A 15,729-nucleotide genomic window follows, 5' to 3' on the forward strand; every position below is an offset into this window, starting at 1 on the left:
GCTTCATCGGCTTGAAACCACTCTCCCTCCCCCCCCCCCGCCTCCCCTGGCAGGAGACTTTCAAAGGCCAAAGGACCAGTTGGGTTTTGGCTCTAGTAAGTAGTCTTGTAGCCCAACTCATCCTGCAGGATATCGGGGGAAAGGGGGGTTTCACCCCTTCCTTCCCTCCCTCCCCCTCCCTCCTGCGTAGACTTTCAGGCGAGAACGGCTGTGCCTGAATGTTTTCCCCTTCCCTGGCTCCCCTTCTTTTGCAACAGCTGTTTCCAAAGCCTCTTGAGTTTCTGCAAACAGCACCAACCTCAATTGAAATAACACAGCCAGAGTTTATTGGGTCTCTTTTTCTCTTTCCTCTTCTATTACTTTCAGCTAACGAATTTTACTTTAAAAAACAAACAAACCAAAATAAATTACAGAATTAAATAACTTTGGACAAATCCTCTCCCCAAAATAAAATGTTAAAGTAATCGCTGGACTTTGGCAAACAGAGACACCTAAACTGTAACACTAGGGGGAAAAAAACATTACTTGAGAAAGAGGCAGAGAGAGAGAGAAGTGAGCAAATCTTTTCTGGGCATTCCTTGGGGGTCCCAAGCAAGTATGGTAGAGATGCCCTCAAAATCTGCCGATGCCTCTCTCCAGCCACATTTGCAATCCTTCTTCCTTTTCCAGCCCCCACCCAACCCACACGTTAGCTCCATGCTGTCTGCTGAAACCTGCTAGGCATTAGGCAGATCCACGACACTGTGGTGTTCCCTGATGCTCTGCTCTCCAGAGGTGCCTCTCTAGAGCTGGTCCAACTTCAGACGTGTGTTGGGTTGTCCACGTAAGGGTCTGTCTTGGTCATGTGCAGCATAACAACAGGAGCTTTGTAATGGCAGTGCGCTCCAGTGCAGGTCACCCCGCTACATGGTTTCCCCCTAGTCCTCATTCCCAGTTTCCTGTTGCACAGGCTCTGCCAGGTCTGCAGAGTCTTGGAGCTCCACACCCAAACACCACTGGTGATGCCCACCACCAAGGACATGAAAATCTTCAGCATGAAGATGGCCATCGTGGGCACCGAGGCATCCAAGGAGCAGTCCACACTTCGATGGCCTGGAAAAGGCAAGCAGCTGTGCTCCAAGGCCTGCAGATTCCAATAATCCATATTCAGGCGTTCATAGAAATAACAGACAATGACACACGTGGCTGGGACAGTATAGAGGATGGAAAAAACCCCGATCTTCACCATGAGCTTCTCCAATTTCTCAGTATTTGTGCCACCCGTCTTCATGATTTTGCGGATGTGGAAAAGAGCCACAAAGCCTGTCAGGATGAAGGAGGTGCCAATGACCAAGTAGCAGGAGAGTGGGATAAGGATGAACCCTGTCAGGGCATTGACGTCCATGCTCCCCACATAGCAGAGCCCAGTGAGCTCATCCCCCGCCACCTTCCGCATGGTGAGGATAACGATGGTCTTCATAGCGGGAATCCCCCAGGCTGCCATGTGGAAGTAGCTGCTGTGGGCCTCAATGGCTTCGTGGCCCCACTTCTTGCCAGCAGCCAGGAACCAGGTCAAAGTCAAGATGACCCACCAGAGGGAGCTGGCCATGCCAAAGTAGTACAGGATGAGGAACACAATGGTGCAGCCAGTACTTTCCAGCCCCTCTTGGATGATGTACAGCTCCCCGTTCTCCCGGTCACAGGCAATGTTCTCAGCACCGGCCACCGAGCGGATGATGAAGGCCACCGAATAGACGTTGTAGCACATGGAGAGGAAGATGATGGGCCGCTCAGGGTATTGGAAGCGGTGGGGCTCCAGGAGGAAGGTAAGGACGGTGAAGGCAGTGGAGACGAAGCAGAGCGTGGCCCAGACGGCCATCCAGATGAAAGCAAAGTCCTTGTCTCGCCGTGACCAGAAGACATCAACTCCAGGGGAGCAGCGGGGTGCACACGACAGGCTCTTGGCGACATACTGGAACTTGTCGGAGTTCTCACATGAAGCACCGCTGCCCGGTCGGCTCTCACTGGGGCCATCCCCAGAAGGTCGGGCAGGGCGTGGTGCCACGGGTAGCATGCCTTGACCTCGGTGAGGCTCAGCCGTGGTGGCATTTTCGGGCGCCTCCATGCACAGGGCATGCGGGTCATTCTTGGTAGGCAAGCGAGAGCAGTCCAGGGCGTCAGGCCAACCAAAGTGGAAGTGCTCCATGATGGGTGCGCAGCGCTGACGTGCCTGTTCGCACATCGGCCGGCAGGCCGGGATGCTGCTGGATACCTGGTCGGTGCACATGGGCGCATAGAGCGAGCAGAGGAAGAAGCGCAGGTGGCCGTGGCAGCCATAGGCCACCAGCGGGGCAAACTCTTCCAACTTGAGGGCGGCCTCGCGCTGGTGCTCGTGGCCCAACAGGTTGGGCATGCGGGTCAGGTTGTAGCCGATGCCCTGGCACATGGGGATCTCGATGGCCTGGCACCGCCCGCCCCGGCCACGCTCCGCCTCGTAAACACCGCCGCCGCCCAGCAGTTCCAGCGTCGAGCCGGCCACCACCAGCTGGCAGAGCAGCGCCGCGATCGCCCGCAGCAGCAGCAGCAGCAGCCCGGCGCGGAGGACAGGCGCGGCCATGCTCACTGCGCTCCTCGCTCCGGATCGCTGCCGCTAGCTGCGCCTCCTGCGCCTCATGGCGCGCGAGCGCGGTAGCCCGGCGGCGGCGGCAGCGGCAGCTCCCCACGCGCCTCTCTGCCGAGGCCGGCGCTTTGCTCGCGGGCGCCACTGTTGCAGCCCGCCTAAACCCCCGAGAGGCGGACCCGGCGCTGGCGGGACACACCCCGCACAGGGCGGGGATGAGCGAAGGGAAGGGCGCGGAGCCGGCCGGTTGGGCGAGGGAAGTTCGAGTGCGCCGCCTTCGAAGCCGGCGCGGCTTCCAGCTGAGGCGCCTCGCTCCAGTGCGCTTTGCTGGGCTCCGCCGACTGTCCGACGGTCGCTCCCCCCCCCCACGCCTCCCTCCGCAGCCTGGAGCTGTGATCGCCCCACTGCTGCCGGGGAGCCACATAGAAGCGCGTAAAGGCGCGATAGATGCCCGCGGCCGGGGAGCGTCGCCTTGCCCTGCATCATTCGGGCTCCCAAGTGGATTGAGGCGGTCGGTCGGTGGGTGGGGACTCGCTCTGCTGAGGAGACGGTCGGAACTCTTGGCGAGGGGCGAAGAGACGGGTTAGGGAAGCGGAGGGGCGGCAATTCTGGCCACCTTCCTTAGGGTTGCGCTCGGCAGGACCTTCACCTGCGGAGACCGAACGAGCGGAGACGCCCGAGGGGCGGGGCGGCGCTGGTTTTCTTGGCGCAAAGAAGGCCGGCCTGCCCCTGGCTTCCCTCGCGGCCAAGCTCAAGCCTTTCGCCGCGTGGCCTTGGGCGCTAAAGTTGCCAGGTGAGGTTTCCCAGTCCGGCTTCGAGGAAAACTCTCCCCCCTTCATTTTTTTTTTTTTTAATTTTTTTGCCCTGGTCAAGGCTGTAATAGTACCACTGAGTTTGGTTTTTCCTCTTGCTGTAGTAGTAGTAGGTTGGAGAAGATGTGCTAGCTCAGGGGTCTCCAACCTTGGCAACTTTGAGACTTGTGGACTTCAACTCCCAGAATTCTTTGCTGGTTGAGGAACTCTGGGAGTTGAAGTCCACAAGTCTTAAAAGTTGCTAAGGTTGGAGACCCCTGTGTTAGCTAGTCTAAACCAGGGGTCTCCAACCTTGGCAACTTTAAGCCTGGAGTACTTCAACTCCCAGAATACTTATAGGTTTGCTGGCTGGGGAATTCTGGGAGTTGAAGTCCACCAGGCTTAAAGTTGCCAAGGTTGGAGACCCCTGGTGATTCTCAACTTCAGCAATTTTAAGATGTGTGAAAGTCTATGGAGATTCTCAGTCATCCAGGTCATAGTTGTCTCACTTTTTTTTTTTTGTCAGGAGGCAACTGAAAAAGATGTGTGGACTCCAACTTCCAGATTTCCCCAGTCAGCATGGATGGTTGGGGAATTTGGGGAGTTGAAGTCCACGCATCTTACAATTTGCAGAATTTGGTGGGGGGTGGAACCCCTAGCCTAAGCTCCTGAACAAATGGAAAGCTAAGCTAGTAAAGGGAATACAGCCTGAAAAAGTTTATACAGAGAGTCAGTTTCTCCTTGTAGTGGTTAAAACATTAGCCTAAAAACAGGAGTGCTAAGTTCTAGTCCCACTTTAGGTGTGAAGCCAACTGAGTGATCTTGGTTCTGCCACTCATTCTCCTCCCTAGAAAACTGGCAATGGCAAACTGCTTCTGAAATCTTGCCCCAAAAATTGCAGGCACTAGTCCAGGAAATCTCTAGGAGCCAACACTGATTCAAAGGCATCAAAATAAAAAAATAGTTTACACTGTCATAATATTCTCCCTAGGGGGTTGTCCCTACCCTTATAAAATCTCTAATGGCAGTTTTCCCCTAACAAAGAAATTGTAATACTCTTCCATTTAATATAATTTACACCCAGGGAACCTTCAGTTTCTCATCCCACATTATGCCACTACACACTGGTGTAACTCTTATTTACCTGCAAGTCACATTTGGTCAACCTGAATCATGGTGGCTGTAGCCTCCAACAGATCTGTTAAAAAACTGAGGCAGAATATCTACCTGCTGGCAGCCCAAAGCCACTTTAAAGCTTGTTCCATTAATTTGGAGGAGACTGTGCCCATCTATTAGAGCAGAGGTGTCAAACTCGATTCAATTGAGCGCCACATCAGGGTTGTGCTTGACTGGGGGAGGGGGGGAGGAGCTGAGGACATGGCCAGGGTAGGCATGGCCAGCTCGATACCACTCATGTTGGGGTGCCTGTGGTGGCCCGAGCGCTCTGCTAGCAAACACGGAGCCTGGGAAGGCCGCGTGCAGCCATCCTAAACTCCATTTTCACTGGCAGAGGGTTGCAGGAGGCCATTGCAGCCAAAAACAGAGCTCGGGAGGACTGTGCTGGCTCTCTTGAGCTCTGTTTTTGCTGGCAGAGGCATCGCAGGCTGGTCTTTTGCTGTTTCCAGGGTGGCCCCGTGGACCAGATCTGGCCCACGGACCTGGAGTTTGGCACCCCTGTATTAGAGCCACACTTGAGCAGTCCAAGCTGCCTTAGTTGGGCCTGCCCAGATGACTCAGAAGAAGTCCATGATTACAGAGGGCAGAGAGCAAGAAAGATCTCTGTGCAGCCTTCAAAACTTCTCCCATCCCAATGAAGTAAAACCATTGGACTCGGGTGAATTAATGTTATGAGGCACAATATCGTGCAGATAAGATGAATTATATAATTCGCACCATGAGACAAATAATGTACAATATGTCATCTACATCACCGATATAATTATTTAACGTGGGACCTCACTTTTCCTTCCCAGGGCATGGCATAGGGGGGAGTAATTCTAATTTGATCTTACCCTCAGCACCAATGTTTAAGCTGTTTCTGAATTGTCATTGCCTTGACTTGTGTGATGATCCAACATAAACTAATACATTTAATTACTCAAGTGGCTTGAATTTAAATAACCCCCAAGGTCAAAACTAGCTAAGCTGTACTGTTATAGCTGCTTTTCATAACTTTGATAGGCATTTTGTGTGGATTTAGCCTTATAGATGACACTTACATGGGCCTCTTTTTTTGGGTATGGATGGAAACGCTTCCTTCCACACAGTGCTTTCTACCTAAGTCTTTGCTTCTGCATATTAACATTAACATATTCTTCCAATGACTGTAGGATTCTCCTGGGAACTTTTGAAGTTCAAGATGCAGTCAAAGGGGTACCTTCTTTTTTCATCCAGACCTTCTTTTAAAAAGAGACAGAAAATAAATAAATAAACCCTGTCAATTCTCTGCATGCAAAGGTTGATCTGAGACCTGTAGCTCAAAATCTGAAGCAGAGCTACCTTCCCCTCTTTAAATGAGAGGGAAGTGGTGGGCATGTTTAATGCATTAGGGAATCTTTAGAAACTGCTTTGAAGATGAAATGCTCTCTGTTAAGTGCCCAGAATGATTATGTATGCAGCACGTGTAGACAAGGAATGGGGATGTGCAGATCTGCTCAGGAAAAAAAATGATAATAAACAGAATATTTAATCACCAGCCTGCCACTAGCCAGTCTCCTCCTCTTTAATGCAAATATTCTTACTAAAAAGGGAAACTTTTCCCTGCTCTAGGCGGTTGCCTTGATCAGTTGCCCGCAAACTGTTCTCAGTAACTTGCCTTTCAGCGGTAGAGATGGGGGAGGGGGGCGACACATTGGAAAAATCTGGGCAGTGTTATTTGGCAGGATCCCTGATGTCAGATGCTGCTTTTCCCAACTGCAAAGGCTCCACCCACTTAATGGCTTCCTGTTCTTACATCAAGGACCCCTGTGGCTACAGCCCATGTAGATGAAAGTATCTTAATTTGTATTGTAATCTGTATTGCACCGTTCCTTCTTTCAGGCTTTTCTGACAAGAGACATTACAAGAATGTTAAGGCTGAATTCTTACATCATATTAAATCTTGAGCCTAGGTTCAGTTCAGGTTTGTCTGTCTCCTCATATATAGGGATGTTTAAAAAGGTACCCAAACAAATAACCTTATGCTTTAACATTATAGCCTGATTTTCACAACATGCTAAACCACAGCCTAGCCTACTAAACTATTCAAATAAAAAAAAATAGATTAAAGCATAATCTATCTATGGAACTGATACAGATCCAAATTAACAGAGTTGGAAGGAACTTGTAGATCATCTAATCCAACCCCCCCCCCACACACACACACAGCAGACCCTACACTATTTTTGACAGATGGCAGTCTAGTCTCTTCTTGAAAGCTTCCAATGATGAAGCTCCCACAACTTCTAAGGCAAACTGTTCCATTGGTTGATTATTCTCACTGTCAGAAAATTTCTCCTTATTTCCAGGTTGAATCTCTTCTTGTTCAGTTTCCATCCATGATTCCTTGTCTGGCCTTTGGATGCTTTAGAAAATAGCTTGACCCCTTCCTCTCTGTGGCAGCCCCTCAAATATTGGAATACTGCTATCATGTCTCCCCTGGTCCTTCTCTTCACTAGACTAGCCAGGCCCAGTTTTTTTTTTTTTAAATTTGAATTTATATCCCGCCCTTCTCCGAAGACTCAGGGCGGCTTACATTGTGTAAGTTCTCATTGCCTCTTGATGCAGAAATATTATTAAGTGTACAGATTAACCCAGTGGTGAAATCTGAACCAGTTTGCTACCGGTTTGCTGGCTGCGCACCAAATGCGTGCTGCGTGCACATGCACAGTACACGCCAAAAGGAGACTTGGGTAAGTAGAACAGCGAGGTGGGGGGATCAGCTGTACTGCGCAATTTAGCTTCGCTAGAAAGCAGGAATTCCTCCTTTCTAGCAAAGCTAAACTGTGTGGCACAGCTGATTGTCAGAAATACCAGTTCGGAGGAACAGGTAGCTTTTTTTCACTATCGATTTGCGCGAACCGGTAGCATTTCACCCCTGGATCAACCTAATATAAGTCAACCCAACTCTTAATTACTGATGTTTCTTCTGAGGTCATAATTGTCAGTGAGTATTTAGAGGTTAGCTTTAAAAGAATAGTTCAAAGCCCAAATGTGAGTCAGGCTAAGCAACTCCAGCCACATTGCGTCTGGCATTCTGCCTTGTTTGCATCTTTTCCTGGAGGGATATTTGTCAGTCTAATGTGACTGACTGTCAAGCTGCATTTACAAGCAGACAGCATAGAGCAAATGCAAAGAAAGGGAAAATCGGGTTGATAGCTGTTCCTTGCCTGGCCTTCTTTAAGTAGCTGTGAGCACAGGCAACAAGACACATGAACCACAAAGAGAACGGGGAGAAAGACCCAGCCAGCCATAGTTTGCCCAGAACTGATTTCCCTTCGCCCCACTTAAATTTGATAATTCAATAAATGCATGGTGTATTTAGTTATAATTGGTTTGCTCAAGTGATTTTCTTTTTTAAAAAATCCCATGGATAAATTAATGACTGCCTATGGAGCACAATAATTTTTATAGCACCATTCTTATAATTTAATAACCATACTTAAAATCCAAAAGTAAGCAAGATCCATTGTGTCATGTCTTGAGCCCCTTTTTGCTGGCAAAGCACTGCAGAAACTTCTGGAGCAAAGTATCTCTTTAGCTGACCAGCCCAAAGGAGTTGGCAATTATATCATTCTTCCTCAGTCTGGTACACCCCAGAAGTGTTGGGCTTGCAAATCCCAAAATTTGCAACCAGGTTGTTTGGGGTACATGCAGCCCTGACATATCTGGAGAGAACCTCGTTAGGGAACATTGGTTTTCCAATGGGCAGCAACTAAAATAAGACCACTGTTTACCACTCTGGGCTGTTGCTACAATGTGTATGCCAGCCAGAGTCAGTATGTGTGATGGCTGACTAGATAAATGTGATTTAATAATAAATGCACTGTGGGTGGGCCAAGGATATAGTCAGAGAATTCCCTGTCCCATAATGCTAGAAATCAGAGAAATTGTAAAAAAAAACCAGAAGCACACATATAAATGGGGAAACCAGGTTTAATAGCAGTGATTGTGAGAGGGATCTAGGAGTCTTAGTAAACAACCAATTAAATATGAGCCAGTAGTTTGCAGTGGCAGCCAAAAAAGCCAATACAATCCTAAATTGCATTAACAGAGGGATATAATCAAGATCAAATGAGGTACTAATACCACTCTGTAAAACCTTAGTAAGACCACACCGAGAGTACTGCCTCCAGTTTTGGTCACCACACTATAAAAAAGATGTTGAGATAGAAAAAGTGCAGAGGAGAGCAACCAGGATGATTAGGGGACTGGAGACTAAAACATATGAAGAATTGTTACAGGAACTGTGTATGGCTAGTCTAGTGAAGAGAAGGACCAGAGAAGACATGATAGCAGTCTTCCAATATTTGAGGGCCTGCCACAGAGAGGAAGGGGTCAAGCTATTTTCCAAAACACCTGAGGGTCAGACAAGGAATAATGGATAGAAACTGATCAAGGAGAGATTCAACCTGGAAATGAGGAACTTTGTGACAATGAGAATAATCAACCATTGAAACAGTTTGCCTTCAGAAGTTGTGGGAACTTCATCACTTGAGACTTTAAAGAAAAGATTGGACTGCCATTTGTCAGAAATGGTGTAGGGTCTTCTGCTTAGGCGGGGTGGAGGGTGGACTAGATGACCTATAAAGTCCATTCTAACCAGGGGTGAAATGCTCCCGGTGTGCACCGGCTCGCCCGATTAGGTAGCGATGGCAGCTGCTGGTTCGGAGGACCGGTAGCAAAAATCCCTGGGCCTGCCCCCCCTGCCTCTGCTGAGCCGCACCATCAGCAGAAGGTTTTTTTTTATTTTTAAAAGTTTTTCTTCAGCCGAAACATGCCTTTAAAAGTAAAAAAAACACAACCCTCTGATGATCGCGGGGCTGAGCAGAGATCATCAAAACCCTTTAAAAGTTTTTTTAAAAAAACCCTCTTCAGCCAAAGGGGAAAAAAAACAAGAAAAAAACACGAGGTTTTAAAAGTCTCCGCTGGCGATCCCAGAGGAGTTTCCTGATCCTCACAGGCTTTTAAACTCACTTTTTAACAGCCCCCACTTACAAGAGCCCCCACCTATGCCCAGCCAATTCCCGCTCCTCACTTACCTATAATTACTGTTCTTTCGGGCTGGCAACACCATGCTTTCTTCAGCTACTGAAGAAAAAAAAAGCTTGCTTTGACTTCCTGCTTTGCTGGCTGAGGAACTCTGGGATTTGAAGTCCACAATAAAATAAAATAAAATAAAATAAAATATTTGTGCAGCTTTCTGAGATTTGGTGTGTTTCTGTAGTGTTTAACTACACAAACACACAAAATCTCAGAAAGCTGTATGTGGCATTTGTGTGTGTGTGTGTGTGAGGTGTGTGTGTGTAATAATAATAATAATAATAATAATAATAATAATAATAATAATAATAATAATAATAATAATAATAATAATAATTTAATTTTTATACCGCCCTTCTCCCGAAGGACTCAGGGCGGTTCACAGCCAAGTAAAAACCAACAATAAATAAATATGATACAGATAAAATTAAAAGACTTATTCAATTTGGCCCCAGTTAAAAATACATAAAACCATAAAACCACATTAAATTTTAAAAAACCAATAATAAAAATTCTAAAAAATTCTATGCCAGTCCTGCGCAGAAGAATAGATATGTCTTCAGCTCGCGGTGAAAGGTCTGAAGGTCAGGAAGTTGTCAAAGTCTTGGGGGAAGTTCGTTCCAGAGGGTAGGGCCCCCCACAGAGAAGGCCCTTCCCCTGGGGGCCGCCAGCCGACATTGTTTAGCTGACGGCACCCTGAGGAGTCCCTCCCTATGAGAGCGCACGGGTCGGTGGGAGGCAAACGGTAGCAGTAGGTGGTTCCGTAAATAACCTGGTCCTAAGCCACGGAGTGCTTTAAAGGTGGTAACCAACACCTTGAAGTGCACCCAGAAGACCACAGGCAGCCAGTGCAGCTTGCACAGGAGAGGTGTCATATGGGAGCCACGGGCGGCTCCCTCTATCACCCGCGCAGCCTCATTCTGAACCAACTGGAGCCTCCGGGTGCTCTTCAAGGGGAGCCCCATGTAGAGAGCATTGCAGTAGTCCAGGCGAGAGGTAACAAGAGCATGAGTGACCGTGCATAAGGCATCCCGATCAAGAAAAGGGCGCAACTGGCGGATCAGGCGTACCTGATAAAAAGCTCTCCTGGAGACGGTCGTCAAATGTTCTTCAAAAGACAACCGCCCATCCAGGAGAATGCCTAAGTTGCGCACCCTCTCCATCGGGGCCAATAACTGCCCCCAACAGTCAGCTGCGGTTAATAACAGACTGCTTAGTCTGTTGAGCCACCAGAGGCCCAACTGACTCACAACTGTGTGAGTCAGTTGTGTTGTGTTGTGTGTGTGTAAAGTGTGAAAGTTGGTTTTTGATACCTCTTATTGTTTTTTATAGTTTGTTTATTATTTTTATTATTTATTTTTATTGGCCACGCCCACCCAGTCATCTGTCCACCAAGCCACGCCCTCTAATTAAGCCACGCCCATAGAACCGGCAACCACAGCTGCATATGCAGATTTGTGTTTCCTCTTACAACCATATGTTGCCCTCATTACTGCTCTGAAATAACAGAGTTGAATTTTTATTTATTTATTTATTTTATTAGATTTTTATACCGCCCTTCTCCCGAAGGACTCAGGGCGGTGTACAGCCGAAATAAAATACAGAGTATATACAATTAAAAGAAATTAAAAGAAACTATTAATAAATGGCCGATAATTTAAAAATTTACAAATATTTAAAATCTCTAAAACCCCAATTTAAAATCACTATTTATGCCAGTCCTGCTTGAATAAATAAGTATGTTTTTAGCTCACGACGGAAGGTCCGAAGATCAGGAACTTGACGTAAGCCAGGGGGGAGTTCGTTCCAGAGCGTCGGTGCTCCCACAGAGAAGGCCCTACCCCTGGGAGCCGCCAGCCGACATTGTTTGGCGGACGGCACCCTGAGAAGGCCCTCTCTGTGAGAGCGTACGGGTCGATGGGAGGCATACGGTAACAGCAGGCGGTCTCGTAAGTACCCGGGTCCTAAGCCATGGAGCGCTTTAAAGGTGGTAACCAAAATCTTGAAGCGCACCCGAAAGACCACAGGAAGCCAGTGCAAACTACGGAGCAGTGGTGTTACGTGGGAGCCTCGAGCGGCTCCCATTACCACTCGCGCAGCTGCATTCTGGACTAACTGCAGCCTCCGGGTGCACCTCAAGGGCAGCCCCATGTAGAGAGCATTGCAATAATCCAGCCGAGACGTAACCAGAGCGTGAGTGACCGTGCATAAGGCATCCCGGTCAAGGAAGGGACGCAACTGGCGAACCAAGCGAACTTGGTAAAAAGCCCTCCTGGTGACGGCCGCCAGATGTTCCTCAAAGGACAGCCAGCCATCCAGGAGGACGCCCAAGTTGCGAACCACCTCCTTTGGGGCCACTAACTGCTTCAACAGCCAGCTGGGGATGCAGCTGACTGTACCGGGGTGCCGGAATCCACAGCCACTCCGTCTTGGAGGGATTGAGCTTGAGTCTGTTTCTCCCCATCCAGACCCGTACGGCTTCCAGGCACCGGGACAGCACTTCGACCGCTTCGTTGGGGTGGTCCGGGTGGAAAAGTACAGCTGAGTGTCATCAGCGTACAGATGATAACTCACCCGAAACCACTGATGACCTCGCCCAGCGGCTTCATGTAGATGTTGAACAGGGTAGGCGAGAGAATCGACCCTGAGGTACCCCACAAGTGAGGCCCTCGAGGACGACCTCTGCCCCCCTGTCAACACCGACTGCGACCGGTCAGAGAGATAGGAGGAGAACCACCGATAAACGGTGCCTCCCCCTCCCCATCCCTCCAACCCGCGCAGCAGGGTACCATGGTCGATGGGATCAAAAGCCGCTGAAAGATCTAATAGGACCAAGGCAGAGGAACAGCCCTGTCCCTGGCCCTCCAGAGGTCATCCACCAACGCGACCAAAGCCGTCTCCGTGCTATAACCGGCCGGAAGCCGGACTGGAACGGGTCTAGATAGACAGCTTCCTCCAGGTGCCGGGAAGCTGCCATGCAACCACACTCTCTACAACCTTCGCTAAAAGCGAAGGTTGGAGACTGGACGATAATTTCCCAAAATAGCTGGGTCCAGGGAAGGCTTCTTCAGGAGGGGTCTCACCACCGCCTCCTTCAAGGCGGTGGGAAAACCCTTCAGCCAAAGAAGCATTTATAATCCCCTGAACCAGCCTCGTGTCACTTCCTGAGCAGCCAGTACTAACCAGGAAGGACACGGGTCCAGTAAACACGTGGTCGCATGCAACCTCCCCAGCAACCTGTCCACGTCCTCGGAGCCACAGAATCAAACTCATCCCAAATAACCTCAACAAGACGAGTCTCTGTCACCTCAGCTGAATCATCGCAATCATGGTCCAAACCATCACGCTGAACGATTTTATCGTATAGATAACCGTTAAACTCCTCGGCTCGACCCTGCAGGGGTCATCCCGCCTCTTGTTGAAGGAGGAACGGGTCACCCAAACAGGGCGGCCGGGCGGTTATCTGCCGACGCAATGAGGGTGGAAACGAGGGCGTTCGCCTCCCTCATTACCACTAGGTAGGTCCTGGTAAAGGACCTCACTAGTGTCCGATCAGCCTCGGACCTGCTGGACCTCCAAACACTCTCTAGGCGTCTTCTCCGGCGTTTCATCTCTCTCAGCTCCCGGAGAACCAGGGAGCCAATTGAGATCTCGCCGGGTCAGAGGTCGCAAAGGCACGACACGGTCCAAAGCCCCAGCCGCGCCCGATCCCAAGCCGCAACTAGTTCTTCAGTCGTGCCGTGGGTAAGATCCTCAGGAAACGCCCAAGCTCCGTCAGAAACCTCTCCGGGTCCATCAGGCGCCTGGGACGGAACCAACGCATCGGCTCCGTCTCCCTGCGGTGGTGAGCAGCGGTTCGAAAGTCTAGGCGAAGGAGAAATGATCTGACCATGACAATGGTTCTTTCACTATATCTCCTAATTCCAGATCATTAACCCACTGACCAGAGATAAAAATCAAGTCTAGCGTGCCTCCCCCGATGTGTGTAGGGCCATCAGTTACTTGAATCAGGTCCAAGGCCGTCATGGAGGCCTGGAACTCCTGAACCACTGTTGATGACAAGCCGGCCGATGGCAAGTTGAAATCTCCCAAGACCAAAAGTCTGGGGATCTCAACCGCCACGCCAGCAAGCACCTCCAGTAGCTCAGGTAGGGCTGTAGTCACGCAGCAAGGAGCCAGGTACGTGATCAACAACCCCATCTGATTACGATGGCCCCACTTCACAAGGAGGGATTCACAGCCAGCTATCTGAGGAACAGTGGACTCCCTTGGCTCCAGACTCTCTCTAATCACAACCGCCACCCCGCCACCCCTACCCTGGGCCCTCGGCTGATGGAATGCACAGAAACCCGGCGGGCACAGTTCTACCAGGGGTACACCCCCTTCTGTGCCCAACCAGGTCTCTGTAATGCCCATAAAGTCCGCGGACTCCCTCTGAATCAGATCACAAAACAGGGAGCCTTATTAACCACGGACCGGGCATTGCAGAGCATCAGCCGTAGGCCCGAGCTCTGAGGATCTTGACCATCCGGGGAACGAGTAGGGACTGGGGGGCCGGAGCACGTGATCGCCTTTAAACATCGACCACGTGCTCCCAAAGAACGATACGGCCCCCTGCCTCCGCCATATCTGCCCCTCCCACTTACCGTACAGATGGAATGATATTCTCTGCTCTGTTCAAACCCCTCCCCTCCTGTCTTCGGACCAGCTAAAATAATGTCGTGAGCGCGCGCTAGGACTGGACATACCCTCCCCGACGGGTTTCCCCCATCACCCGCCCTTGCCCTCCCCCCCTTTAAAAATTCCCTATTTAAAAATCCCCAAAGGCTCTTCCTCGACGCATGCCACCTCTGTGGGTCCCAAAACCCGTCATTGAGGCCGGCCCTTGGTAGTGCAGAGGGCCATTCCTGCGAGGCGGGGGCACCTCTCAGGCAGAGGAGTTCATGTGCGGAGTATTGCATGTTGAAAAGTAGAAAAGGATCCTGTGGGTCATCTAGTCCAATTTCTGACAGATTGCAGTCCAGTCTCTTCTTGAAAGCTTCCAGTGATGCTTCTCATATTCATCAGTCAGGATAACAAATGGGTTCTTTCATGAAAGCTGCTTGGCCTCAGCATAACTTTACAAATGTACCCTTTGCCTTGCCATAAAAATGGGTAAAGGAAAGCTATACAAACTGGAGCATCCAAAGCATATTTAAAGGTTTCCTTACAGGCAGCTGCCATCTGGAACTTAAAGAACAATTTCCCCCATTGAAAGTGGCTGTTGTGAAAATAGCTGAATTTTATCAGCTACCCTGCTCTAAAGTTTAAAGCTTTAGGGCAGTATTTTTTGAACTTGTCAACTTTAAGGTGCGTGAATTTTAGTTTCTACAATTCCCCAGCCCACTAGCTAGAGAATTCTGGGAGTTTAAGTCCATACATCTTAAACGTGACAAGTTTGAAAAAAAAAATAAGGTACAAGCTATAGTTTAGTAATTAAAACTGCATACATTCCAGCGAACAAGTCACATTCTGGCTTAGTGAAACCTGTCAAGTCAGCTACTGTTTTGTTGCTGAAGCTGGACAGCCTTCAGATTGCAGGCTGTAGCTTTAGGAGCTGGAAGAAGATTGACAGTTTACTGGTTGCTCATTTCTGTCACAGTCAAGTTGTGATTTTACAAGAATCCATTGAATTAGGAAGCATGCGATCATGCGATGGAAACAAATGTGCTTTTTGAAATAAACAATTTGAGCAGAAAGGAAGAGGAGGGCCAGGTGAACAGACATGATTGAAGACAGAATCAATCATCACACCTGGAGCTGGAAAACAGATGTAGATGAATTCTTGCAAATGAACCTGATTGTTGAATTGAAGCATTTTCTGAGCTTACAGAATCCTTTGAACCAGACAAAACTTGTCAGCCTGGATTCACACATTTCTAAGCCACAATTAAACAGAGTTAACACAAGTCATCAAATTTAGCATTATGTGTAATTCATCTCTTAGATCTTTACCTGATACAATTAAGCATATTAACAATCCTTTGCTCAGATGGAAAGCCACCACTTTATCAGCCCTTGGGATTGGCCAATGGCATTTTGCCACCTAATGGTATGTAT

General features: G+C 49.1%; 1 protein-coding gene across 1 annotated transcript; it reads right to left on the minus strand.

Annotated features, from left to right (window-relative positions):
* Positions 1-303: 303 nt before the first annotated feature.
* FZD9 (frizzled class receptor 9) lies at positions 304-2,776 on the minus strand. Its single transcript, XM_058161780.1, has one exon. The coding sequence runs from the start codon at positions 2,594-2,596 to the stop codon at positions 800-802; it is 1,797 nt and encodes a 598-aa protein (XP_058017763.1). The 5' UTR covers positions 2,597-2,776; the 3' UTR covers positions 304-799.
* Between the last annotated feature and the right edge of the window lie 12,953 nt (positions 2,777-15,729).

Source organism: Ahaetulla prasina, chromosome 1 (genome assembly GCF_028640845.1).
Source record: "Ahaetulla prasina isolate Xishuangbanna chromosome 1, ASM2864084v1, whole genome shotgun sequence".
Taxonomy (NCBI): domain Eukaryota; kingdom Metazoa; phylum Chordata; class Lepidosauria; order Squamata; family Colubridae; genus Ahaetulla; species Ahaetulla prasina.